General features: G+C 37.9%; 1 protein-coding gene across 1 annotated transcript in view; it reads right to left on the reverse strand.

Moving 5' to 3' along the window:
• The window catches only part of LOC105488580 (phospholipase C eta 1), a 182573-nt gene that overhangs the window by 67753 nt on the left and 87164 nt on the right, over positions 1–27656 (reverse strand). The window contains exons 5-8 of the mRNA XM_071091121.1: positions 26623–26750; positions 24021–24191; positions 8514–8607; positions 5453–5656 (exon numbers count right to left, since the gene is read on the reverse strand). Of these exons, the coding sequence (XP_070947222.1) occupies positions 5453–5656; positions 8514–8607; positions 24021–24191; positions 26623–26750 (597 nt within the window). The remainder of the gene's footprint in view (positions 1–5452; positions 5657–8513; positions 8608–24020; positions 24192–26622; positions 26751–27656) is intronic.

A 27656-nucleotide genomic window follows, 5' to 3' on the forward strand; every position in this document is an offset into this window, starting at 1 on the left:
AAACCACAGATAAGAGGAGACTACTATACATACAATTGATGTCTCCATGCCCAAGCTTCAAATGTAGGCTAAGGACTTCAAATCACAGGACTGACAGAAATTGTTAGGAGGGCCACAGAGATCATGTCACCAAATGCTAAGCCTTCAGGAACATCTAAATATTTAGGTGGTAGGCCTAATCATGAATGAAGCAAATTCCTCCTTTTAATGCCAACCTCCCCTCTATGTTGTGCTCCTCACTTTCTCTGGCCATCCTTATGTGACCTGACAGCCTCATTCAATTCCTTAGGGCTGGTCATGTCATTCAACGCTTGCTCCTCCAAAACCACACAGACTTTCTGGAGAACACTGCAGTTGGAGAGTCAGACCAACCTGAGTTCAAATCCAAGCTTCCAAGCTTCCTAACTATGGGAACTTAAGCCATTTATTTAACTCTGAGTTGAATCTCTTAAGAAGAGATTATTCCCTCTTTCTTGGTGGTGGTATAAGAATTAAATGAGAATGCATGGAAAACACTTAGCCAAGACCTGGTCCACTAAAGGTGCTAAAATCATAGTAGGTCCTCTTTTCCTTCCTACAATACATTCAAATCCAAAGTGACAACCACAATTTCCAATAAGAAATAGGTCAAACACACAAAAACAAAACGAACAAACAAATACAAAGAAATAGGTCAAATGAAAAGCTGACCAAGTCTCTGAGATAAATATAATTATTCTCCTCAAGAAAAACATTCCAGAAATAGTAGTTCAATTTCTATTGTCTAGTTATAGATTATTCTAATAATAAGAACTTTAAGTCAAATACTAGGGAAATAATTTACTGATGCAAGTTGGTGAGGAAGATATTTCGGAGCACATAAAAAAATTGCATATCCTTTAAAATTATACCACAGCTGTGCATAGCCTGATTTGTGCAAGTATCTGGAGAAGGTAACCTTTTGGACATACAGAGCCAAGTAGCTTCTTTGTATTACAGCAGTGATTGGAAAACAGGAAGTAAGAAGGTACAAGAGAAGGCTCTTGTTCAACGTCATCTACTGCACATAATTTTCAAAAGCTCCCATTTTAGAATTAAAAGACTATTGGAAAAGCGACAACTAAAACTCATGTGTACTTTATCACGAATTATCTTAATCAGATAACTTTCCTTCTTAATACCCCAAACAAAGCTGGAGGATTAGAAGTTTTGAGTCGGTATAAGGAGTTAATGACAGAAACATGGTTAGGCTTGGGTAGGATACTGATTTTGGACAGGTAAATCAAAAAGAGAAGCCTAGGTATCTGAAGGAACTGAAAGGCAAAATAAATAGAGCAGAAGAGACAGAATTAACTAAGTTGTAAAATTGTCTAGAGTTGACTATCCCTTCATGGAGTCACTAAAAGTCATTTTCCATACTTGCATTTGCAATGATAGGCAACCATCAGTGTGAAACCAATGAGGCTGTGTGCTCAGGGCATCTCTATGCATCTCAGACATGAAAACTTGTTGAGTGCTGAGCAAACAATGGGCTGGGAGCAGAATGTCACCTAGAGACCTCTTATTGCTTGAAAGGATTTTCTTCCTGTTAATATTTTATAGCATCTTCATTATTCAGTTGTTTGAGCTACTCAACTGTTAATCACTATTGCTGGTATGTACTGTCTGCAACTATTGCAAAAATACTGTTGAAAGACTACATTTCCAGAGCATTCACTTTGTAGTCGTCCTATTGTTTCTGTATGCAGGTAGTTTTTAATACCTGCCCATTTTTTAAGTATGTTGATTTACCTTAATAACATTGCTGTCACTTTTGTAGCAGAAAATTCAAGCTACAAACTATCTGACAAAGGAAGGCCCTTCCAGTTAAGCAGTCTTATCTCATTGTCCTGCTGCTTTATTCATTGCCCTACACTTTCCACCATGCCTAGGACAACCAGTCATCCCACTGCTGACTCCCAGCACATTCCCCACCAAAACCAAAAGACAATTCCCTTGTGCTTCATGGCGTCTCCATTCAACCATAAACCAACTCCCTTTTATCTTCAGACTCCTTTTGGAATTCTCCTCAACCTCCTTACCCTGGCGAAGCAGCAGCTTACCTTCGAGCACGCTACTTCCTTTCTCCAAGGATGCTCTTTTGTATGAATCACAGAAGACTTAAATATAAACCAGAAGGCATTATCTATGCCTTTAATGCTACTTTTAAATGATTGTTCTTCTACACTCATTAAAAAAATCTCTCCTCCTTTGAAGCTTATTCTATCCAGCTATACCTTTCTGGCATCTTCCAATCACCTTTTCTATAGCATTCTTTTTCTTTCTTTTTTTTTTTTTTTTGAGATGGAGTCTCACTCTGTTGCCCAGGCTGGGGTACAAAGGCATGATCCCGGCTCACTGCAACCTCCACCTCCTGAGTTCAAGTGATTCTCCTGCCTCAGCCTCCTGAGCAGCCAGGACTACAGGCACATGCCACCACACCTGGCTAATTCTTATAGTTTTAGTAGACATGGGGTTTCACCATGTTGGCCAAGCTGGTCTCAAACTCCTGATCTCAAGTGATTTGCCTGCCTCAGCCTCCCAAAGTGCTGGGATTAGAGGCATGAGCCACTGTGCCTGGCCACCTTGTTTTTATACTTAAGTGTCTGGCTTATAGTTTTTAATCTCCAATTTGCTCCTGTCTGCATCCTTTGTAAGTTAAAACACCATGTAGCCATCTATTTAAATCCCTTAGCACTGACCTCCTCAAGGCCAATAGTCCCTTGCTTCACTCTGTTTCCATGACGCTCACCCATGACACAATCTGGATATTGTCACCTGTGACTAAATCCCATTGCAATGACAGCTCCCTGGTCTCATTTTTTTTAAGTGTGATGATAACTTTCCACGTTTTTCTATTTATTTGAGTCTTCTAGTCTCTTAATCTTATTTTATGGCCCCCTATCCACTTCGCTTCCCTTCCTAGAACCATGCAGCCCTTGTCAGTTACTTATAAGAGCTCTCACCAATACCCTGAAGATATTTAATATGACCTAGAAATCCCAAGACTTGGATCAATTCCATAATCTGTCTTCATTCCTTCTCTAAGCAGATGAGTACTATTGGGGACGGGATCAAAAGGAGTCTAAGCATCCAGATTTTGAATCAGTAAAGACTGTTTTTGAAATCAGCTTGGCCTTCCCTGACTTACCTTGTCAATTCCTTTCGCATTCTCTGATAACTTCTTTAACAATTTGCTGATTTTAAGCCCTGTGGCCAACCTCCATTCACTTTATACTGAGTGGATGAGGCTCTCTCCTACTTCTCTGAGAAAACAGGCATACACCCTTTCAAAAATCTCTTGTCTCCTTTATCCCACCTGAAAACAAACCTATATTATTTCCCCCACTTCCAAGTCTCAAAACTGCCCCACAACCTGTATCATCAAGCATTTGGATGCAGAAAAATGCCCAGTCACCAACCCACAGCAGGTAACCAACTGCCCACTAACATATCATCAACCTACATAGCAAAGGCCACCAACAATTCCCTGCTATCAAATGCAACTAAATTGGATACTTAGTTTTATTTTACTTTTCTGTTCCCTGTGGCATTTCTGGCCATTCCTTTCTAACCCTTTCATCCTTTAGATGCAAGTACTCCTGTTCTCTGCACTGGCCTTGCTGGCTCCCCTTGCGCTTCCTACTCCTAATCATTGGATCGCTGAAGTCCTCAGGCCTCTTTCTCTTTTCCCCTTCTCTCTATAAGTGATCTTGTACACTTTCATGATTTTAACTACCACATACCAAGTTCAGCACTTTGGAATCCTTATCTAGCCCAGACTCTTCATTAAGTTCAGACATTGTTATCCAAGTGACTGATAAAGATGTCCACGTACATGTTATAAAATCACTCTAAATTCAGCAGATGGAAAACTGGACTCATTTAGGCTCTTCCTCTCAGATTCCCTACAGCATGGGGTGGCACCATCCACCTTCTAGCTCTCCCCTTCATTCTTTTCATTCTTTTCTCTCACCAGGTTCCACTAAGTTTACCTCTTTAATACTGCATCCTTATCATCATCTCTTTCTCACTTAGTCCAAGATTTTGGAATCCTCCCTTGGATTCACTGTGATAGCCTTCCCACCATCTTCCTGCCTCCAGTTTCACCTCCCTTCTCCCTCCACAAACACACATGTCAAAAAAAAAAAAAAAAAACTTTTAAAATTATCCTTTCACACTGTTGCCCAAATAATCTTTCTAAACTGCAAATCTGATCATATCACTGTAGATATTAAAACCCTTCACTGGCCCCTCATTACCAAAAACTGAAATTGAAATTCCTCACCATAGCACTCAAAACCCTTTACAGCTGACCCCCAGCTCCCTTCCTAGCCTAACTAATTTCTCATCACATTTTACCTCGCACTTCATTCTCTATACCACCACTTCTATACTATTGTATATCAATCAACTGGTGGAATTTTCACATTGTTTCTCTCTCTCTCTCTCTCTCTCTCTCTCTCTCTCTCTCTTACAGGTGGGGTCTCACTATGTTGCTCAGATTGGAATGCAATAGCTATTCACAGGCACAATCATAGCACACTGCAGCTTTGAACTCCTGGTCCCAAGCAATCCTCCCACCTCAGCCTCCCGGGTAGCTAAAACTATGGGTGTATAATACCATGCCTGCTTTATATTATTTTTTTTAAAAACGTTCATCCCTTCTACTAGACCATGAATTCCCTGAAGACAGAATTCATATTTTACTTAATTCTGTATACTCACCACCTGGAACCCACTAGAAGTTCAAGAAGTGTTAGCTAACTGATAGACCACGAAGTATCTTAAAAACAAAGAGCTTGGCCGGGCGCAGTGGCTCACGCCTGTAATCCCAGCACTTTGGGAGACTGAGGCGGGTGGATCATGAGGTCAGGAGATCAAGGCCATCCTGGCCAACATGGTGAAATCCTGTCTCTACTAAAAATACAAAAAAAAATTAGCCAGGTGTAGAGGCATGCCCCTAATCCCAGCTACTTGGGAGGCTAAGGCAGGAGAATCACATGAACCCAGGAGGCGGAGATTGCAGTGAGCCGAGATCGCGCCACTGCACTCCATCCTGGCAACAGAGCGAAACTCCATCTCAAAAAATAAAAATAAAAGTAAAAAAAAAAAAACCAACAAAGAGCTCTCCTGAATGATTTTTGCAATTGTATAATTAAAAATATCTTTCTAGGAAGACTTTAATTTTCATCATAATTTCTCAGCAACTAACGGTATGCTTCACAACTGCTAACACATACTCTTTTTCCCAATTAAACAATAAGGAGCCAGAGAGAATTATGAGTTAAGACTGACTTTACAATGACCACAAAAGTAGTACTAATTAGTGTGAGAGTGTGTTTCAGGTCTCCATTCTTTATTCTTGACTCAACAGACTGACTGAAGGACAGGGTCACCCATACACACCAGAGCTCAGAAAAAGTGCACATACCTTCCACGCAGCGACAGCCCTCTTGCAGCACCCGTGCATACATATCCACTTTGGACTGAGAAAGGAGCTGGTCCCCGGTCAGGTATGTGTTGTGAGAGGAAGCAATGTAGTAGTTGCAGAGGGGCTGATCCATGTCTTGGTACACTTCATGGTGCAATGGGTTAAATATGTCACAGGCAGGACTACGCATGAAGTTTGTGAAGCCTTTGGAAGAAAGAGAGAGTGACTTACCACAGCTTTCAAAGCGTACATACTTAATGGCTCTAAGAGGGACAAAAGGGGTCAAAAAATGTTCATAATGATTATCTTATTTACCCTCAGGACGGCCTTTGTGGGGAAAACTGGAAAAAATGAGAGATTTGCTTGAGGTCAATAGTATGGTTTGGATATTTGTTCCACCCAAATCTCACGTTGAAATATAATCCCTTGTTGGAGGTGGGCCCTGGTGGGAGGTGTATGGACCATGGGGATAGATCCCTCAAGGCTTGATGCTGTCTTTTCAATAGTGCATGAGTTCTCCTGAGATCTGTTTCTTTAAAAGTATATGGCTCCCTCCACTCCACTCTCTCTCCTGCTCCAGCTCAAGCCATGTGACCTGTTTCCTCCCACTCTACCTTCTACCATGAGTAAAACCTCCCTCCAGCCTCCCCAGAAGCCAAGCAGATGCTGGCACCATGCTTCCAGTACAGCCTGTAGAATGTGAGCCAATTAAAACTCTTTTCTTTATAAATTACCTAGCCTGGGTTTTTTTTTTTTTTTTCTTTTTTTTTTTTTGAGATGGAGTCTCACTCTGTCACCCAGGCTGGAGTGCAGTGGCACGATCTTGTCTCACTGCAACCTCCGCCTCCCAGGTTCAAGCGATTCTCCAGCCTCAGCTTCCCGAGTAGCTAGGACTACAGGCATGCACCACTGCATGTGGCTAATTTTTTTGCATTTTTAGTAGAGATGGGCTTTCACCATGTTGGCCAGGCTGGTCTCGAACTCCTGACCTCAGGTGATCTGCCCGCCTCGGCCTCCCAAAGTGCTGAGATTACAGACGTGAGCCACCATGCCCGGCCAGGTATTTCTTTATGCAACACAAGAACAGCCTAATACAGTCAAACTGACAATGTCAAAAAATGAAATATGACTTTTAGGAATAGCCTTTTAAATATAACCATATATATACATAATGTTATATATATTATATATTACATACATAATAGATATATGTTGACTTTTGAAGAATTTTGACTAGGTAGAGGAGGGGCCAAGCCAATTACTGATGACTGAACTCAAGCTATGCTTATGCAGTGTGACTAATGCCATGCTAAAGCCATAGTTATACCAAGAGGTACCCTGATCAACCAGCAATTGATAGGTTATTAAGTTCATCTGAAAAATAGTAAAGTCAGTACCATAATTAAGGTAGTATGTCAAATGTTAAACACTGTCTAAATTCAGGGTGTGACTGACAACCAAATTGGTTTGAAAAAATGCTGCTAATGGCTGGCACATTTTATAACTTTGAAATAGTCCTTTAAGATTATTTAGAAAACCTTATCAGTTTTTTTACAGTCTTTCAAAATATAATGCCTGGGTCAAAGAGGTTTTCATTAATATAACGAATAAATACATGGATGACTTGCAAGCACCTAAACAGAATAATTATAGGGTAAATTACTTCAAGTCTTCAAATATCATTTGGTATAATTATATTTGTAAATATCCTTTGAAATTTAATTTCTTCATGCCAACTTTTATGTTCATAACTTAGGAAACCATGTTTAATTCCATCTTTTTGGGCCTCACCAAAGAAAAGATTCATTTCTTAGCACAGAAAAGGCCCAAGTTAGTTTATCATCTCTGGTTGTTTTTAAAACAGTTTTTAATGATATAAGATTTCATTTTATTTTTATTTTATTTTATATTTTGAGACAGAGTCTCACTCTGTCACCCAGGTTGGAGTGCAGTGGCATGATCTCGGCTCACTGCAACCTCCACCACCCAGGCTCAGGGGACTCTTGTGCCTCAGTTTCCTGAGTACCTGGGATTATAGGCATGTGCTACCATACCCAGCTAATTTTTGTATTCTTAGTAGAGACAGGGTTTCATCATGTTGGCCAGGTTGGTCTCAAACTCCTGGCCTCAAGTGATCCCCCTCCCTCAGCCTCCCAAAGTGCTGGGTTTACAGGTGTGAGCCACCACACCCAGCTAATGATCTAAGATTTTAAATTATTCCTCTTCATTTTAATCACCTACCGCCCCTGGAAGTAAATAGATGGTATTAAACCCCCCCTTATTCACATTGATCTGGGAGCAGAAGTAATGAGGGGGCCAACGGTCAAAATTGATTAGATAAACCATGGCTTTGCACGCTCTTATAGGCAGCTGGTCTTTCATTAAAGATCATCTGCTCTGCCTGAAAGATCCTCCTCTTGGGTGGCAGCCTTCATGGTATTTCTTTACATATTTTAAATACATATACATACATTAGCTATATTTCTACCATATTATTTATGTCTAACATTCCAGGAGCTAGATTCTGAGTACATAACTGTGGGCGAATATTTAACTTATTTGAGCCTCACTTCCTCAACTATAAAATGAAGTCACTGTATTAATGAGATTTGTGGTTCCAACAGCTTCTCCAAAGCTACCAATTAGGAAAAACAGTCAGTTGCTACCATTTTCAAAAAAAAACATGGCAAGTCACTAGTCTCAGAGAGAACTTATTTTAGGACTGAATTTCCCTTCATGAAATTATCAGGCTGAGGCTATTTCCAAAAATTAGCCAGTTGAGAAAAGTCCAAATATGTCATGGCATCCATCACACATGGTGGTATCAGGTAGACTTGCCTGAAGTGGAAAATGCTTATGGGCATTGCAAAAGTAAGAGAAATAGCAACATCATGGTCTTTTCTTTGCAGGAAAATACGTGTGTGTTGTAGATTTTATTTGAATTATTTATTAATATAATCCCACGGATATCTCTTGATTTCTTTTCCTAAAAATTTTTGATGGAATTTAATTTAACAGGCTGAATCAACAAATGAGAAATAAAGAATATTGGTTATTTTACCTTCTATGCCAAGAACATTTTTCACCTTATTTTCTTCTGAAACTTCAAACTTCTTTATGATGTCAAGACAATAGTCCGTTGTCACATTATTCATCTAAGAAAAACAGAATACTAGTAGGAGTACCTGCAATTTCATGAACTATGTTCCTCCACAGTAAAAAGACATTTACTGATTTTGCATTCTTGACACCGTGCAAAGCACCTAAATGAGCAGCGTTTGGGGTTACTAGTGTCACAGCTACTTTATCGTTGGAGAATGACCATGATCTCAATCTTCCTATGCATCTTTTAGATTGAATCAGTGAAAACAGCCCTTCAACTATTAGACAAATGCTCTCTGTGAAGCAATGAAATAAAATCAGTTATCAATGTAAATCCATTGCCAAAAATACACTCACTATAAGCTAGCATCTATCTGCAAAAATTAACGTTTCCTACACAAACACTAAAGTTTGCTGATCATAAATATATGTAGAAAAAGAATGATTCCCTACCAAAACAGAATGTTTCTAAGCAAATGTACGTGTGTGTGTGTGTGTGTGTGTGTGTGTGTGTGTGTGTGTGTATCCATAGAACCATCCACTGAGCAGAGCAATCTGCCACGGTAATTCAGGAACACAAAGGTTAGCAAGAGGTAATAAAAACCAAAAGCTAGGTTAGGTAGCTAGCATAACAGACAACTCTGGAGCTAGACTGCTTGTGTTCAAATCATCTAGTTCATATTATTAATAGTTTAACTTTGAACAGGTTACTTACCTTTTCTGTGGCTACCTGATAGCAGAGTGATAAGGATTAAATGAATCAATATTTGCAAAAACATTGTGTGGCACCAAAAAGGCAGTATATGCTATTATTAATATTATTGAGTCAGTCTCGAACTTGCTACATGAACAATATATGCTGAGTGTCACTGGGAAAAGTAAACTCTTCAGAAGTAATTTCTTTAATTAAACAGCAACATTAAGAATGTGGTATTTTGATCAAAAATCCATTTAGTCCCACAATCTAACATTGACATTTAAAAAGATTAATGAATAATGATAGAGGAAGCTAATTTTGTGAGCTAGTATTTCATATTTTAATTATATTTTCTCAAATATTCCATTTTTGTTTAGGTTTAATACTTACGTTTTACTAAAATCTAGTTTTTCTAAACAGTCCTTTTAAACTGGGGGTGAAGCGCTGCTATATCGCTGTTTTTTGTCAGTTCAAAAGAACACACAATGTTTTCTTTCTTTTCAAACTAGCATGGTGGCTGATTTCTAATTCTTATTCTATTCAGGGGCCCATATTACCAGAAACCACCTGAAAGTATTATAAATAAATGAAACTGCAGTACCTCCAAGGAACTCTACTAACCCAGGCAGGCTTTGAGCAGCTCATTAATTTGTCTGCTGTGAGCTAGAGAGCTTTGGCACATGCAGTCTAAAAGATAAATTAATTTTTCACAAAATAAAATGAACCAAATTGATAACAATTTTACATTCCATGTGAAGACTAGGTTCACTTTGCAATTGCTTTGTTTATAAGGCCATTTGTAGAGAATGTAGAGGTCTTAAACTGGACTCAGGTAGACTACCAGAAGCTCATGTAATCTTAAAAAAAAAACGATGAAAAAACAACAAAACAACTAACTCACTGAGATGATGGAGCTAACTGCAGGTGAGCAGAGAATATGTTACTAATTCAGGGAACAATGCAGACTTTCACAACAAAAAACATTATATTTGAAAATATTCATTGAATTAGCAAAAATATTAGTAAGCATTCTGTGAAGTTCATAAATTTCTGGGCACCGTAGAAGAATTAATGGGAAAAAATAATCTACTTTCTACCAAAATTGAGGTATAAAGGATTGACTCTTTGTGAAGTACAGTAAAAGCCCATAATAATGAGAACTGAAATGTAAGAGTCAATTGACTCCCAACCTTCCCCATCCCCTGATCTCATTTAATTAATCTCCCAACAGCAAAATCCTGCATTTTACATAATTGAATTTTTTAAGACTTCACTTAAGTTAATTATAAGTTTATTGTATGACTGAAGGTTCAACACAGGTTAATGCTCTTTACTGTCCTTTTTCACCCTGTTTTGCTTCTTATTTGACAGAGCTGATAGGGAGAAATAGGAATTTCTCCTACTCTGACCCTGCTTGCTATGGAGTTCATTTGAAAGTTTTGTTTGTCATTGAACATCTGAGTTACTTGCTGTCTCCAATACTGAATACTGTGCTTTCTACACTAGGCAACTGGTGCTAAAAGAAGAACTTAAGATAAAATTTGATTTATTTTAATAATGACTCTACATTTATGTAATGCTGTCAATGTGCAGTAAAGAGCTTTTACACACATAATCTTAAATAGTTCTTAAAATAGTCTTGTAAATTTAGTGTTTCTATCCCTGCCTTATAGATAGAAAAATTAATGTTGAGACAGGTGAATTAAACATCACCACCAAAGTCACAAAACTGTTTTGTGTGTGTGGTTTATTTTTTTTTTTTTTTTTTTTTTTTTTTTTTTTTTTTTTTGAGATGGAGTCTCGCTCTGTGCCCCAGGCTGGAGTGCAGTGGCGCGATCTCGGCTTACTGCAAGCTCCGCCTCCCAGATTCACGCCATTCTCCTGCCTCAGCCTACCGAGTAACTGGGACTACAGGCGCCCGCCACCACGCCCGGCTAATTTTTTGTATTTTTAGTAGAGACGGGGTTTCACCGGGTTAGCCAGGATGGTCTCGATCTCCTGACGTTGTGATCCGCCCGCCTCGGCCTCCCAGAGTGCTGGGATTATAGGCGTGAGCCACCGCGCCCGGCCGACAAAACTCCCTGCCAAAAAAAAAAAAATTTAAGACACAGAACCAAAGATCAAATTTGGACCCTCTTGACTTCAAGTCCAAAGCACTTTCTTGTATAACTATTCTCTGGGCATTTTTCTTTATTTCTATTGAAAAATTAAAATGCTTACTTTTAAAACTGATCGGTTTTTAAATTTCAATATAACTGAAACTCCTAAATCATTTCTTTACTTCAAATCAATTATTACAATTTAACTTCTTTTATTATTCAAGATTAGACTCCATTCCCTTTTCCTTTATTTACTGTAGTTCTTTAGTCTCATCCAGAAGAGAAAAGACTCACTGGTCCTCACATTAAAGCACAACTAATTTCAGATGAATTCGTTGTAGAAACTAGTTGTAGATCTATAAAATACCCGTATTCTGACACTACCTACTTATCCCCAGACTTCCTGCAAGTTTTTTAGCAAAATTTTCCCTGTGAGTGAAAATATAAAACAAAATCAGAAGGGGTAAACAATTATATTTCTTATGGCTATGATTCTCAAAAACACCAAATGCAAAATCAATGTATCACTTGCAAAAATTCTAATATTGCTAAACCTTACTAGCTTATTTTTATCAAAGTGATATATTTGTAAATAAATAAGTCAAAACTAAGATTCTTTGGTAACTAAAACCAGAAGTGCCCCGCCTATACCCAGAATCACTCCCCAAAGTCAGTAATGCCAATATTTCTAGATATTTCTTTTGAAATAGGTCATATATTTGTTGTTGTTGTTGTTGTTGTTGTTTTGGAGACCAAGTCTCACCCCGTCACCCAGCCTGGAGAGCAGGGATCTCACTGCAACTTCCGCTTCCCGGGTTCAAGAAATTCTCCTGCCTCGGCCTCCCTTGTAACTGGGATTACAGGCATGCACCACTATGCTCTGCTAATTTTTGTATTTTCAGTAGAGACAGGGTTTCACCATGTTGGCCAGGCTGGTCTCAAACTCCTGACCTCAGGTGATCTGCCTGCCTCGGCCTCCCAAAGTGCTCAGATTACAGGTGTGAGCCACCACACCCGGCCATCTTTATCTTCTTAATTATCATGTTTATAATGCTGTATTGTACACTTTAAAAATTATTGACTTCTTATTGTGTTAGATATGTTAGATTTTTAACATAATAATAAGATCTTCTGGGTCAGCAGATCTGCCTCTCTGCCTGTCCTCTCAGTATAATTATATCATCCAGTTTTTATGAAATATCTGGGGTTTAAAGTATTCCAAGTATGCAAATGTTGAACAATGCTGAGTCTGTTGTACACTGTGATTGTGTTTACCTTTCTCATAGAACAGTTTTTATGATTACTTGCTGCCATTCCTACTCATTTGGTTAACTTTTAATGTACCTATCACAAATTCTTCCCAATGACTCTAATGGTCTCTCAAGTTCCACATAATCAAAGGCAACCGATAATCCATGAATTGTGCTTTTTTTCTCCTTACAGAAGTTCTCCTTCTTTCCCTTTGGTTGGGTTCTGGAACAGCATTCAGCTTTTGCTCTGACTTTATTTGGTCACTCTTGTGAAAGAGCTCTCAGGAAGTAAATTATTTCTTTCCCTCATGTGTTTTTGTGTGTGCTCTGGTGTATTTGTTTTTTATTCCACACACACATTTGTTTGACAGTTTTTGGCAGAAAATTCTAGGTTGAATCATTGCTCTCATGATTTTTGGCTTCCAGAATTGCTGTTGAGAAATCTGATGCCATTCTGATTCCAATCCTTCTCACAGAATGATTTGTTGTTTGCTAATTAGTTTAGTTTAGTTTTTCTCTTTTTACAAGCGCTCAGGGTTCCATTTTATCCTTGGAACTGTGAAATTTCACTCCAATTTACCTTTTTGTGGATCTTTAAACTGAGGTTGGCCCTCATTTGGGTTTGTCAATCTAGAGAATCTTACCTTTCCATGCTAATAAATTTTTTGTATTATTTATTTGATAAGTTTCTCCCTTCTATTTTCTATCTTTTCTATTTCTTTTTTGTTTGTTCTTCTCATGCTTTTAATTTCCAAGAGCTTTTTTTTTTCTCTGAATCTTCTTTTCTCATGGCATCTTTTTTTTTCTTAAGAGACAGGTCCTCATTCTGTCACCCAGGCTGGAGTGCAGTGGTACAATCATGGCTCACTGCAGCCTCCAGATCCTGGGATCAAGTGATTCTCCCTCCTCAGCCTCCCATGTAGTGGGGACTACAGTCACACACCATTGCACCTGGCTGATTTTTTTATTTTTATTTTTATTTTGTAGAGACGGGGTATAGCTATGTTGCCCAGGCTGATCTTGAACTCCTGGCCTCAAGCAATCTTCCCACCTTGGCCTCCCAAAGTGCTGGAATTTTAAGCATGAGCCACTGTGCCCAATCTGTCATAGCATCTTGCTCTTGCTTTATGGCAACAATATTTGAATCATTCTGATAACATTAACAACAATTTTTAAAGTTTCCTCCTCCTTGCATTACCTGTTTCCTCCAAGTTTCTTGTCTCTATTTATTTGCTTTAGTAGTCTCTGTTCTTTATAGTAGAGGATTTCTCAAACACTGGTAAGCCTTGGTTATAAACCTGGGAACTGAATAGTGGAAGATGGCTATGGTTTTCACATCTCAATGCATAGATGGTCACTAATCCTTGCATTCATTCTCTGCTTCTGTGAAACAAACCACCCCATAAGCTAGAAACTCAAAACAATGACTGTTTATTTGATAACAATTGTGTAGGGTTGCAAGTCAGACTGGGTTCAGCTGGATGGTTATTCTGCTGTTCTCATTTAGAGTTCTTCATGTGACTACAGGCATCTGGTTACTTGCCAGATGGTACAAGATGGCCTCACCCACATGTCTGTGGTTGGTGCTGACTGTTGGCTGAGCCTCTTTCTCTATGTAGTCTCTCATCCCCAAGGAAACTCACCTGGTTTCCTCACATGATAGTTCCACAGTTCCAATAGGGTGAGGATGAAATCTTCAAGACTCCCTGAGGCCTAGCCTCCAGAACCTGTACATCAGTCCTACCACAATTTACTAATCAAAGCAAGTCAATAAACTGGCACAGATTGAAGAAGCAGGAAAATCGAATTCAATTCTTGGTGGAAGGAGTGCCAAAGTTGCATTGCAAAGACACGTACATACGGGAATATGGCAGTTATTGTAGCCATCTTCATAATCCCCATGTTTTCCATATAGTACCCACACTCAGCCGTGTGTGGCATCACTTAGATCAGATCCTCTTACCTCTTTTTTTTTTTTTTTGGACAGAGTGTCACTCTGTTGCCCAGGCTGGAGTACAGTGGCACAATCTCAGCCAAATGCAACCTCCATCTCCAGGGTTCAAGTGGTTCTCCCGCCTCAGCCTCCCAAGTAGCTGGGACTACAAGCGTGCTTCACTGTACCCAGATAATTTTTTGTATTTTTAGTGGAGACGGGGTTTCACCATGTTGGCCAGGCTGGTCTCAAACTCCTGACCTCAAGTGATCTGCCTGCCTCGGCCTCCCAAAGTACTGGGATCACAGGAGTAAGCCACCATGCATGGCCCCCCTTACCTCTTACATACAGTTTTATGCCAGGGTAGAGAAGGGACAGTTGCCCTGCTACAAGATTTGGGGGAGAAGATCTGAAGCGCTAACCATATCTTAAACAGACTTTCAACCAGTGCTTGTTTTCAACCCCTCCTCTCCTCTTTTCATGAATATCATGTAACTAACATCAATTTTTGAGCTTATCAGGGGCTTTCCCTGGGCCAATGGAGTTGCTTCGTGGCTTCTCACTCTATGAGACTGAATTTCAGTGTTCTGGGGTCTCCTTTAAATCAGACAAGTTTTAAAATGTTGTTGCTCCTCCCCTGTTCTCTTTGTATCTGTGGTTTTACACAGGGGGATTGTCTTTACTGTATTTTGGGGTAATTTCAAGAGGGAGTGAAGAAACGCCTCTAAATGAATGGTCATTTCATATTCAACTGAATAAGGCAACCACAGTAACTATTTACCTCCTCAAACTAGCTACCTCTAATTCATCCTAAAAGGAAACCACACATTTCACAGCACTTGAATAGATGATTTCACAGAAAACATTATTTGGAAAATATATTCACTGCAGCAAAAATATTACAAGATGTAATTACTCTGAATGATCTCTCAACTGCTTTAATTGTGAATAATTAAGAAAAATCAGCCAGGCGTGGTGGCTCATGCCTGTATTCCCAGCACTTTGGCAGGCCAAGGTGGGTGGATCACTTGAGGTCAGGAGTTCGAGGCCAGCCTGGTCAGCATGGTGAAACCCCGTCTCTACTAAAAACACAAAAATCAGCTGGATATGGTGGCGGGCGTCTACAATCCCAGCTTCTCGGGAGGCTAAAGCAGGAGAATCCTTGAACCCAGGAGTTAGAGGTTGCAGTGAACCAAGACAGCACCACTGCATTCCAGCCTATGTGACAGAGCGAGACCCTGTCTAAAAAATAAATAAATAAAAGTAAAAATAAAAGAAAAAAGAAAAATGATACAGAAATTCAGAAAAACACCTCAAAGAACTGCTTTTATATGAGAAAGGTACAAAAAAGATAAAGATACATTATCACCAGAATGGGATAGTTATAAGCAAAGGAAACTTTATAATTATTTCTCATGAGAGAGATTAGAATGATTATAATGACCAGAACTCTTACCAAACCATTCTGGATTCAATGAAGGGTAAGGAACGGAGAGGGCACACATGATTCCTATAATTGGATTAGAATGATCAAGGAAACATTTTAGCAGAAAGAATAAAGGGCTAAAGGTGCAATTTTCAGAGCTACTACGCGGGTAATGTATAGATCTATATCAGATTACAATAAGGAGAGGGCCCTGTAGCAGGGAAACAGGAAATCTCTGAAAATCCTCTTGGAATTAACTATCCACATGCATATTTCAGATGAAAGATTTGTATAAACAGAAACTTACTTTTGACTTACTATAAAAGGTAGCCTTTGCTCTTAGGTAACAGCTAGCAGAAATTTTTAAATTTTCAAAATTATTTCGTTTTAGAGACAGAGTTTTGCTCTGTGGCCCAGGCACAACCCTAGCTCACTGCAGCCTCGAACTCCCAGGCTCAACCAATCCTCCCACCTCCGCCCCACAAGTAGCTGGGACCATGGGCAAGCGCCACCACACCCAACTAATTTTTTTTTAAGAGAAGGCGTCTCACTATATTGTTCAGACTGATCTTGAACTCCAGGGCTCAAGTGATCCTCCTGCCTGCCCCTGTAGCTGGGATTACAGGGGCAAGCCACTGGGCCTGGCCTAGGAGGGTTTTCCAACTATATAAAGGCACTTCAATATTCCTGCCTTCTCTTCCTTCCTCCTCAATCCATAAGAAACAAAAAAAATATAAAGAGCATAGGGGCTTGCTAAGAAAGGTTGCCAAGGGGATGGGGAAATGAAATCAAATTGTCACTCCAGAACCAAAACACTAAAAAGGAGGGAACAAAAAAACACTCAACTCCAGTGCCAAGAAATGGATAGGAACTCTGGAGGAGATGTAGGTGGCTGTTTGGCAAATATGAGGTTGGGGTGGGTGGGGAATGAAACAAAGCAAAACAAAACAAAACAAAAACTCTCAATCAAATCTAGTAAATACTTTGGAATCACAGATTAGTGGATATCTGTGATCCTTTTTCTGTAGATGAAAGGAAGAGAAGAAAGAGAAATCTCAGCCAGATAACTTCTGGCTGTACTGGTACTTCCTCATGGATATAAAAGATAGAATTCCCTTGGCACAGCCATGTTTTAAGAATGAAAGTCCTAACCAAACAGCAATTGGAGCTGTCAAAGGCATAAACACAATCTTCTGAGAGCTTCAGTAAAATAAAAATCTGACCCACAGGCCAATATTTGATTTCATAAAATCCTCGACAGCATATGTGGCCAGCAGTGATATTTCATTTCACAACTGAGTAAACCTATGAAAGTTGAATATCCTGGTGTCTACACCCATCTTGTGTTAAATCAGAAGCTAATGAATTACTGTCGTACACATCACCAAATTACCTCAAATTTGTACCATTGTGAAAATCCAGTTTTGAAACTCAAAACCTCACAAAACTCTTGACTAATGACTCTACACAGTTAGATTGTGTCCAAGCTAATAAAATAAACTTTACACTATTTTATAAGAATGTCGAAATGCACAACTTTATAACAATTTTTAAATACACAGCTATTTCCTTAGGATGAATTATTAAAGTAAAATGGTTTGGTCAAAGTTTTATAAATTATATTAAATGTTATAGATTGTAAAATTCTATAATTTCACCAGAAATAGAAAAGATGGACACTACGTTTGGTGGTGTATTTTTTAATCTTTACTAATATAATGGGGAAATAAATAGTCTCCTAGCCTAGATAGCATGGTGAGACCCTGTCTCTAAAACAGATTATTAAAAATTAGTTGGGTGTGATGACACACACCTGTAGTCCCAGCCACTTGGGAGGCTGAGGCAGGAAGATTGCTTGAGCTCAGGAGTTGGAGGTTTTATGATCCATGATCGTACCCACTGCACTCCAGCCTGGGCGACAGAGACTCTGTCTCTAAGAAATAACTAACTTGGTTTTATTTCAGATTTTTGAATTACTAATAAAGGGTGAACATTTTCATAGGTTTATTGACTTTGTATGATTTTTTATAGGTTTCAAGTGTTTTACTCATTTTTCCATTGTTTTTTTTTTTTCTCAATGATCTAGGAAAGTGCCATATTAAGGAAATTCACTATTTCTCTCTTTTGTATGTTACAAATATTTTCCTACTTTATCCTTTAATTTTGTGGTGCTTAATAAAGTGGACCACATATAAACAAAGTTTCAGTACATTAAAATGTTCCTTTGTGATTTTTACCTCTTGATATATGATCACTATTTTTATATTTTTATAAATTTCTTTTGAGTCATGCTCATATGTAAGTAGCTTCAAGCTAATTTAGAAAATTAAACTAGATACAGTTAATCATCTGCCAGGAACAAATGTCACAGAATTCTGGCTTCTGTTTTCCCTCACTAAAATTTACTGGCGGAATGTCAACAAAACTAAAAGAGGGAAGAAACACATGCCCCTTAGCAAGTGACATCCGGTATTGCTATTCAAATGAACTGGGGTAATTCCACTAGCCTGAATGGATTTGAAGTCAGTAGTTTATACTTTTAACTTTAATTCCTCACATTGCCACATTTCTGAGTATCTTGGGCAAAGGACTTTCCTGTTCGTCATTGCAATGTTCAATTTGACACTGAGATAGGAAAGGCAGGTATCAGCTCCCTTTGCATGGTTCAGGAAACCAAGGCTCAGAAACAAATCATGATTGATTATCCAACCACTAAAGCTTGCAGTGTGTGGAATGCAGGTGTTTTAGACACCTGGTCTAATGTTCTTTCCAGCACACTATGAGAGTTCTGCAAGTAAGGATGAAGAAGTAGTTATAGAAGAGAGGGACACAGAGGAGTAAAGATGTAGAAAGAACGTATCCTCTAAGGGAAAATATAGACATTTCTATTACCCAATTCCCTTTTTCTACCTGTCCTACAGCTAATATTGTTAATAAAGAATCTCTGCCTTTGCCAAACTATCAAACTACTTAAAATAACTAATTTTGACAAAACATTTTGCTAATACCGCTATCTGGTTTAATCCTTAAGAAAGCAACAACAAAATTCATAAAAGTGAATCTGCTATTTCTAAAATGTATGTGATTATGATAAGGTAAAGTAAAATATTAAGTAGGTATTAGAAAGTTATCTAATCACATGGTTGGTTTCGCTGGCTACCAGCTCCTATCCTGAAACTATCCAGGAGCCCAACAATAGTTACCTCATTAGCATGAAGTCAGATATGGTGAAAAGGGGCTCATTATAAATAATGAAAGATACTTTAGAGTTTTAGGAGCTCTGTGCCGGAAACTGGAACAAAGACCAAATGTATATTTTATTATATCACACCATGACAGACTTGGAGTGGGAGGGTAAAGCAGAAGTAATTTGGAAGAAAATTCTAATCATGTACAGATTTGATGCAGTTTAGTACATGGTACCCTAAAATACAGCACCCTGGCATTTGTGAAAACAGCAGAAAAGGAAAGGTATCTCTGGCCTTCCCCCCAGCCCTTCCACCCATAAAACCTAGGAAGAATTTTCTGAGCTTCCCCTGAAGCAGACCATATGACCCTCATTCAAGAGACCACCAGCACCTTCCCAATACCCAGAGGAAGGGAGCCAAAGACACAGAGGTGCCAAGAAGAGTCTGAACAAACACGCCTTGCTAAATTCCCCATTTACTGCCATGAGATCATAACCTTGTCCTCTAAACATATTGCTTCATGACTGTCCACTCCTCATCAAACCTAGCATAAGAAATACACAGGTTTGCCTGACTCTCTGGGTCTTCAGTGCCTTACAAAGGCTCCTCTGTGTTATTAAAAACTTATTAGTTAATTTGTATGTTTTTCTCTTGTTAATCGGTCTTTTGTCATAAGTGCCTCTGCCATGACCCTAGTGACGGGTGTGGAAAAGACACTTCTCCTCACCTATGGAATTTTAGAGTCAAGTACATGTGTGGATACTTGCCCACCAGGAGTCTCACATTGTTCCTTGGAAATGGCTAGATCTGTGCAGCTAATAAACCAGGCAATGCACTAGGAAGTTACACTCACATCTCATTTAATTCTCACTCTACTCTTGCAAGGGTAATATTACTACCAAAAGCATTTGATAACTCACAAAGTCAAGGATGAAAAGTTAATGCGATCAAGTTGCAAGGTAAGCAAGGCTGTGTATCCAGTCCTGCTCACTCCTATTCTACCGCACAGTCTAGTCATTTTTAAAAATTCCATGCCAAATGAAGTGTTAATCTGCTTGAAAAGAGGTGATTAGTATTACTGATGAAGATGATAAGAGAAACACATTATCAGAAAACACGTTTAATGCATTTAACTTTGGGAGTTTGAAAGAGACATCAAGAAAGGCATTAAAACTGGTTCCTACTTGGGTATTGCCTGCCACCTCTCAAATAAGAGCTAATAGTGTGGTGCTAGTGGTTGGCTCTTTAATGGCATTTAAATAGAATAGATATCCACCTGGAATTACTGTTTGCCTGTCAGTCTCTGTCTCTGTCTGTCTCTGTCTCTCTTTCTCTCTCTCACACACACACACAGATGCAATAAACAACAGAAAAACAGGACAGAATTCATACAGATTTTTCTGTATTTTAAAGAGTCTTTCAAAGTTCAGAAAATACAATTAAAAAACAAACATGGAAAAGTATTCATCCCTGCTATCAAAAAATGTTAATCAAACCAACATTAACTTAACATTCTATACCTACAATATTAGCACTAAAAGTGATCCATTTAATAACTAATCATTTGTTCACTGCTTTCTTAATTATAAACTGAAACAAATCTTTTATATAGCATTATGGAGATATGTTTCAAAAGCCATGAAAATATTTTATCCTATGGCTCAATAATAAGTAAATAATTCAGAAAAAACATATACATGGATTTTGTTTACCAAATACTTTGTACTTTTTTTCATTCTTGCTAAAGCAAAACACTGAAGACTGATCACCAAATTAATCTCACATTTAAAAAATTCAAATATGGCATTTAAATGCTATAAAAATGTTTGTAAATATAAGTAAGAGCAGATTTTGAATCAGTGAGACTTTTTGCCATTTATGAATCTATAAGCAGCATTTACTAGCTCGAATTGTGAATGTCAAATAGGTTTTAGACTACACCAAGTGTAACATAATTTTCTGGGTTATGTCGGAGAAAATTAAAGAAAGTTAAAATAATTGACTCTCAAATGAAAATCACTTCACAAATTCAATGTAATTCAAATTAGCACTAAAACTAAGTGAGCATGATTTCAAGTATATTAACAATGTATTACTAATTAATATTTTTAGTATCTTTACAAAGGTAATTCTTCTAAAGAACATTTCCAGAAAAAAAATACAGCATGATAATTATAATAAATTTTATTCTACCTCAAAAAGAAAAAATCCAGTAAACTTTAAAAAGCATGTTGTTTTACTTCTTACCATTCTCTTTCCTTTTATCATAGACTCTCAAAATCATAAAGTCTCCAAAAAAAGCTCTTTATTTTGAGCTTTCTGAGGGTAGGTTTTGTCCACTACCAAAACTTAGCACAATACCTAGGAAATATAGTATCTATTCATACAAGGAAATGAATTAATCTGAAATTTTACTAATCCAAGCACCACCCATATTTCAATCTCCTTAATAGCATCTCAAATCCTTGTTAACACCTTCAAGGAAGAAAACACAATTGTCAAAGTCATCCAGCACATCTTTGGTCAGCTATACTTCTTAAGAGCTAGTGGAAATTTATCTCTCTCTGATATTCAGATATTAATCCAGTGTATTATTCACTGGGGCTCTGTGGTAGAAGTTTATCCTGGTTTACATAAAGTCCTTGCAATATCCAGATCCAGATTGAAAGAAGGGATCAAACTATGTGACCCAACTTTTCCACTCAGATATATATTCAAGAGACTTGACAACATATGTCCACACAAAACCTTGTGCATGAATGTTCACAGCAGCATTATTCATCATAGCCCCCAAAAAGCAAATGACCCAAATTTCCATCAACTGATGAATATATAAACAAAATGTGGTATATTCATACAATGATACATTATTTGGCAATAAGAAGAAATGAAATACTGATAATGCCACAACATGAATGAATCTTGAAAACATTATGCCAAATGAAAGAAGCCAATCACAAAGGTCACATAAATGATTCCTTTTATATGAAATGTCCAGAACAGACAAATCAATAGAGACAGAAATATTAGTTTCCACAGCCTGTAGGGGAGAGAGAAATGGGGAATAATTGCTAATAGGTATGGGGCTTCTTTTTGGGGTACGGAAAATGTTCTGAAATTAGATAGTGGTTATAGTTGCGCAACTCTTTTTTCTTTTCTTTTCTTTCTTTTTTTTTTTTTTTTTGAGATGGAGTTTTTTCTTTTGTCGCCCAGGCTGGAGTACAATGGCACTATCTCAGCTCACCGCAGCCTCTGCCTCCTGGGTTTGTTCAAGCGATTCTCTTGTCTCAGTCTCCCGAATAGCTGGGATTACAGGCATGGGCCACCACACCTGATTAATTTTGTATTTTTAGTAGAGATCGGCTTTCTCCATGTTGGTCAAGCTGGTATTGAACTCCCAACCTCAGGTGATCCGCCCGCCTGGTGGCCTCCCAAAGTGCTAGGATTACAAGTGTGAGCAAGCGTGCCCAGCCCTTTTTTCTATTTTATTTTATTTTTTTCAAGATGGAGTCTCGCTCTGTTGCCCAGGCTGGAGTGCAGTGGCACGATCTCAGCTCACTACAACCTCCACCTCCTGTGCTCAAGCAATTCTCCCTGCCTCAGACTCCCAAGTAGCTGAGATTACAGGGGTTCGCCACCACAGCCAGCTAATTTTTGTATTTTTAGTAGAGACGGGGTTTCGCCCTGTTGACCAGGGTTGTCTCAAACTCCTGACCTCAGGTGATCCACCTGCCTCGGCCTCCCAAAGTGCTAGGATTACAGGCATGAGCCACCATGCCCGGCCAATAGTTGCACAACTCTGTTGACACACTAAAAAACACTTAAACGTATACTTTTAAAAGGGTGAATTTTATGGTATGTGAATAATATCTCAAAGCTCTTATTTAAAAATTGAAAAGTGTTCAAGCACAAGCTGGCTGATTATTTGTGTGAGTACTGTAGAAAGAATTATTTCTACTGATTATTGTACTTTATAGTCCAAATATTTGGTGACTTTTTACGATTTCAACAGAGCTAAATGACACTGACTTAAAATGAACAAAGGAGTTCAGTCGCCCTTTATTAATATAAAGACAATTAGTCCATTAAGAAATTTAAAAGTAAACCTCATCAACTGCACAAAACCAAAGCCTCCTCTCAAGAAGTCTGATATAAAAGGTTAAAAAATTGGAATAAAACATTCATTTATTCCTCTACTTTAGTGAGAAACAGACTTTGAGGAGATATTTAAAAAGCAGACTGAGAAGTTAGCTTTGCTGACCGTAATTCAGCCTATATAATATTAAGATTAAAATATCTTATTTTAAACATAGAGATTATCTTTGCTAATCAGAACCTAATTTCCTTAGCCTTTTCACATGATCAAATGCCAATTTACTATCAGAATTATAAATGACCTACTACAATAGTAGTTAAGAACTATGCCACAGTTGCAATATCTAGCTATTTTATTAGTATAAATATAAATTTATATTTAAAATAAATAAATTTGACTAAATTTATACTAATACTAATTTATACTAATATATAGTATAAATTTAAACTAATATTATTAATACATCATAGTATTAGTATAAAGAAAGCATTACCATGTATTAAAATACTAACAACATTCATTTCTTTGTGGGAAAATATGCATATCTGTACTCAATACATTTAAGGTTAAGAATTATATAACCCAGTGTTCAAGTTATCACTTCTTCTCTTAAAAGCTGCTAGAAACTGTTTTAAATGACTCATAGATTTTTGTGAACTAGTGATATTTACTCCCTTTGTGAAATTCAAAGTATACGTACATTTAACCCCAAAAGAAAGACTTGCGTCTTTCATGAGTACTTTTAAGTAAACTTTCATTTTAATAGTCTAAAGATACCTTTTGCTCCACCTTCAAAAATTGAGCCAGTTCTTCCACAGTTAGGTGATCTTTCTTGTCGCTGTAGCTCAAAAGCAACAAATAAAGGTCTCGTCTCAAAGACATCATTTTGTAAAAAACACAGAACTCTTCAAATGTCAAAGTTCCCTGATTCTCATCTGTGTCAGCTTCCTGAAAAGGGCATAGAGAAAATAAAGCAATATGAAAGTTAGAAATAGGAAATTCAGTACTGGGAAATAATATTTACTATAAAAGTGTTAGTACACAAATCCCAAGTGGTGAGCACACATTCTCTTCAAGCACACGTGGAACATTATAAAGCAACCACATATTTGGCCAGAAACCTTCAATAAATTATAAGGAATCAACCTCACACAAACCAATTGTTCTGACCACTGTAAATTTATAAATCAACAAAGAAAGCTAAAAAAAAAAAAAAGAAAAAAAAACCTGTAGAAACAATACAATTCTAAATAGGAAATAAAACATATACAAGTGAAAAATATACTACATATTAAAACATAAAATAACATTAGAATGAAACTTGAAGTCTTAAATTATTAGAGAGCAAAGTAGATTTTAAAAAGAAAATAATTCAACTCAAAAAATGTGAAAAAAATAAGCGACAGAAATAAATTATAAACAAAAGCAAAAAGTAATAAATAGAAAACAAACAGCTATAACATACAGGTGAGAAAGAAAACCAAAACTTGATTTCTAAAGAACCAATAAAAATGAGAAATCTTGAACAAGACTAATCAAGAACAAAAGAAGATATATTTAACACATGAGAAAAATACCAGTCTCTCATCGGTTTCTGAACTGTAATCCAATCAAAAGTAATTTTTACCTATGAGAGAATCTCTCTTAATTCTCCAAAGGTAGAGCTGATGCTCTTAAAGCCATGGGCATCCTTGGTAACTCCCTGCTTTCCCTCCATAGAAAAGTCTAAACGATCCATCTGGATTGATTTCTTGTTAAAATTGTTCCTAGTAATTCTTGAGCACAAATCTTTCATCATATGCCTTACTTACAGGTTGGCTGAATTATTCATAAAACCACAAAACTATTGGGGATAAAAAATGAGCAACTGACCCATTTATGTGCTCTTCCTCATTCTAAGTGAATAAAATTCTAACTAAACAAAAACAGACAGGGAATGAAGGGCATTTTGAAACGCATGGATTTGGTAAAGTACACTCAACTGTTATATGGTATTAAACAAAGCTTTGAAAGTCAAAGTGATCATTAAAATATTTTTTAAATTTTGCTAACCTTGTGTCAATTATGAACAAATGCTTCCAAATTTTACTTCCAAAAATTACCCAAGAAATCATGATTTGTATAGGTACAGACTTTGCCCTCCTCTTTAGGACTGGCCTCTTACATTGAATTAGCAGCTACCTCTTCCATGCTGTGATCAGCTCCTGTGCAAATGAACAGACAGGAGGTGGGGCTCACAGCAGGGAAAAAGTGAGATGACAGGTGACAGGGAATACCAGAAACATGGCCAACCTTCCCATATGTTTAAAGATAATTCATTTCCCCTCCTAAGTCCCTCACTCCATCTCTCAGGTTTCCTATAGAGCAAATCTCACTCCTTCCTCCTCTTCCCATTTTTTCATGCTGTTCTCCAGTGCAATGGGACTCAGTTTCCCACAATGCAAACCATCTCCAACCAAGAACAGGGCCACCCTTAAACAGTCACAGAACAGAGCCAGCCTCTGTCTTCCATTTATTGTTGCAACACATACCCCATGTTGTCTCTGTTCTTACCACCTCTAAGAACAAGTACAAACATTAAACATCATATTGCCCTCCTATGCTTATTTTTACATGTACAAAGTATCACCTCCCTACTCACTTAGAATAGAAAATCATTGTAAAACATGGATTACGCACATGACTTATCTTCAAATAACAGCCTTTTATAAATTAATACTCTAGTAATTTCTAATAGCCTAACATTGTCTTTGCCCTGACTTAACAGAGTTCACTTCTGCACTCAGGTGAGGACTAAATGCAGTCCTAGCTGGATGCCACAGAATAAGTCTAGGTCCAAGGATTTTTCTCAATGACTTATCAACAGGGAAAGAGCGTTTCATCTAACCAACAAGGAGTTGAATGAAATTCTGGAGAGCTCCCTAAATGCTAGGAGTGAATTGCCCTCCTAATCCTCATGGATACTAAATCTTGAACTCCTCAGAAACAAAATACAGAGCTCTTGAGGTTTCAGACAAGTGCTATTTTTTTTGTCATGTTACTTAGTCTTTATTCTGATCCTCACAACAGCACCACGAAGTAGGCAATTGAGGTATTACTGTCCTCTCAAAGGGACTCGAGCAAGTTTCCTCCATTATTTGTCAGGAAAACAGCAACAATAACAAAAAAGCATTTTAGGAAGTGAAATTTTGGATGCATGTTAAATTTATAAAGTCTTTTTACTTGATGAAACAAAATTGTTTCTTCATCAAAGGAAAATAAAACAGTACAGAGCACATATATTATCTTCCAACAAAACAAAATAGCCCTTTAATATACCTAAGTACATTAATAACCTCTGTGTATTTTATATAAGACCAGTGAAACTGTGAAAACTTACCTGAAACATTTGTCTGACTTTTCTTCGGGGCAGATTAACATTCAGTTTATGCATCAGCTGATGTATCTCTTCAATATTCAACAAGCCATCACCATTTTTATCAGCCTCCTCAAAGGTCTGCTTCACCCATGTGCACAAAGGTCAAAGAAAACACCTGTGTTCTCATCAAAATTAAAAACTGCTCTCTCACAGAATACTCGCAAGGACATTTATCAGTAACAGGGAACTTGAGAAGAATGTCTTTTGAGGAGGCCCTGCAATCCATGGGCTCTGATGAGCTACTAATAGTGATGACAACAATAACAATGACAACAAACCAGGAATGGAAGGGGAACACATAAAGGGGTAAGGGGGTTCCCAGCTGGGCACAGTGGCTCATGCCTGTAATCTCAGCACTTTGTGAGGCTGAGGCAAGTGGATCACCTGAGGTCAGGAGTTCGAGACCAGCCTGGCCAACATGGTGAAACCCTGTCTCTACTAAAAATACAAAAATTAGCCAGGCATGGTGGTGGGCGTCTGTAATCCCAGCTGCTTGGGAGGCTGAGGCAGGAGAATCCCTTGAACCCGGGAGGCAGAGGTTGCAGTGAGCCAAGATTGCACTCCAGCCTAGGTGACAAGAGTGAAACTCCGTCTCAAAAGAAAAAAGGCGGGGGGTGGTTCCCTCCATTGGGAAATGAGAGTTAAACCAAATTATTTTGAGCATCTTTAATTCAAACATTCTTACTCAATCTCATCCAAATTAAATATTAAATCTATTATTGCAAAAAACTATATTACTACCCTAAATAGTAGGAGTGAATTGCCCTCCTAATCCTCAAGGATACTAAAACCTTATGGATACTAAAAGCTACATTACTGGTTCTAATTCCACTCTAGCAAGACAACAACACCTTAATTCACACCTCCAATAGCAAACTCCATAAACATAAATATTTCTATATACCTTTAAACGTTATCCCTTTTTGCTTTTCATTTTCTGACCAGTTTTTCTCAGTTACGCTGCCATGTTCGTAACATAAATCTTGTGTCCCTAT

Source organism: Macaca nemestrina, chromosome 2, assembly GCF_043159975.1.
Source record: "Macaca nemestrina isolate mMacNem1 chromosome 2, mMacNem.hap1, whole genome shotgun sequence".
In the NCBI taxonomy this organism is placed as follows: Eukaryota; Metazoa; Chordata; class Mammalia; order Primates; family Cercopithecidae; genus Macaca; species Macaca nemestrina.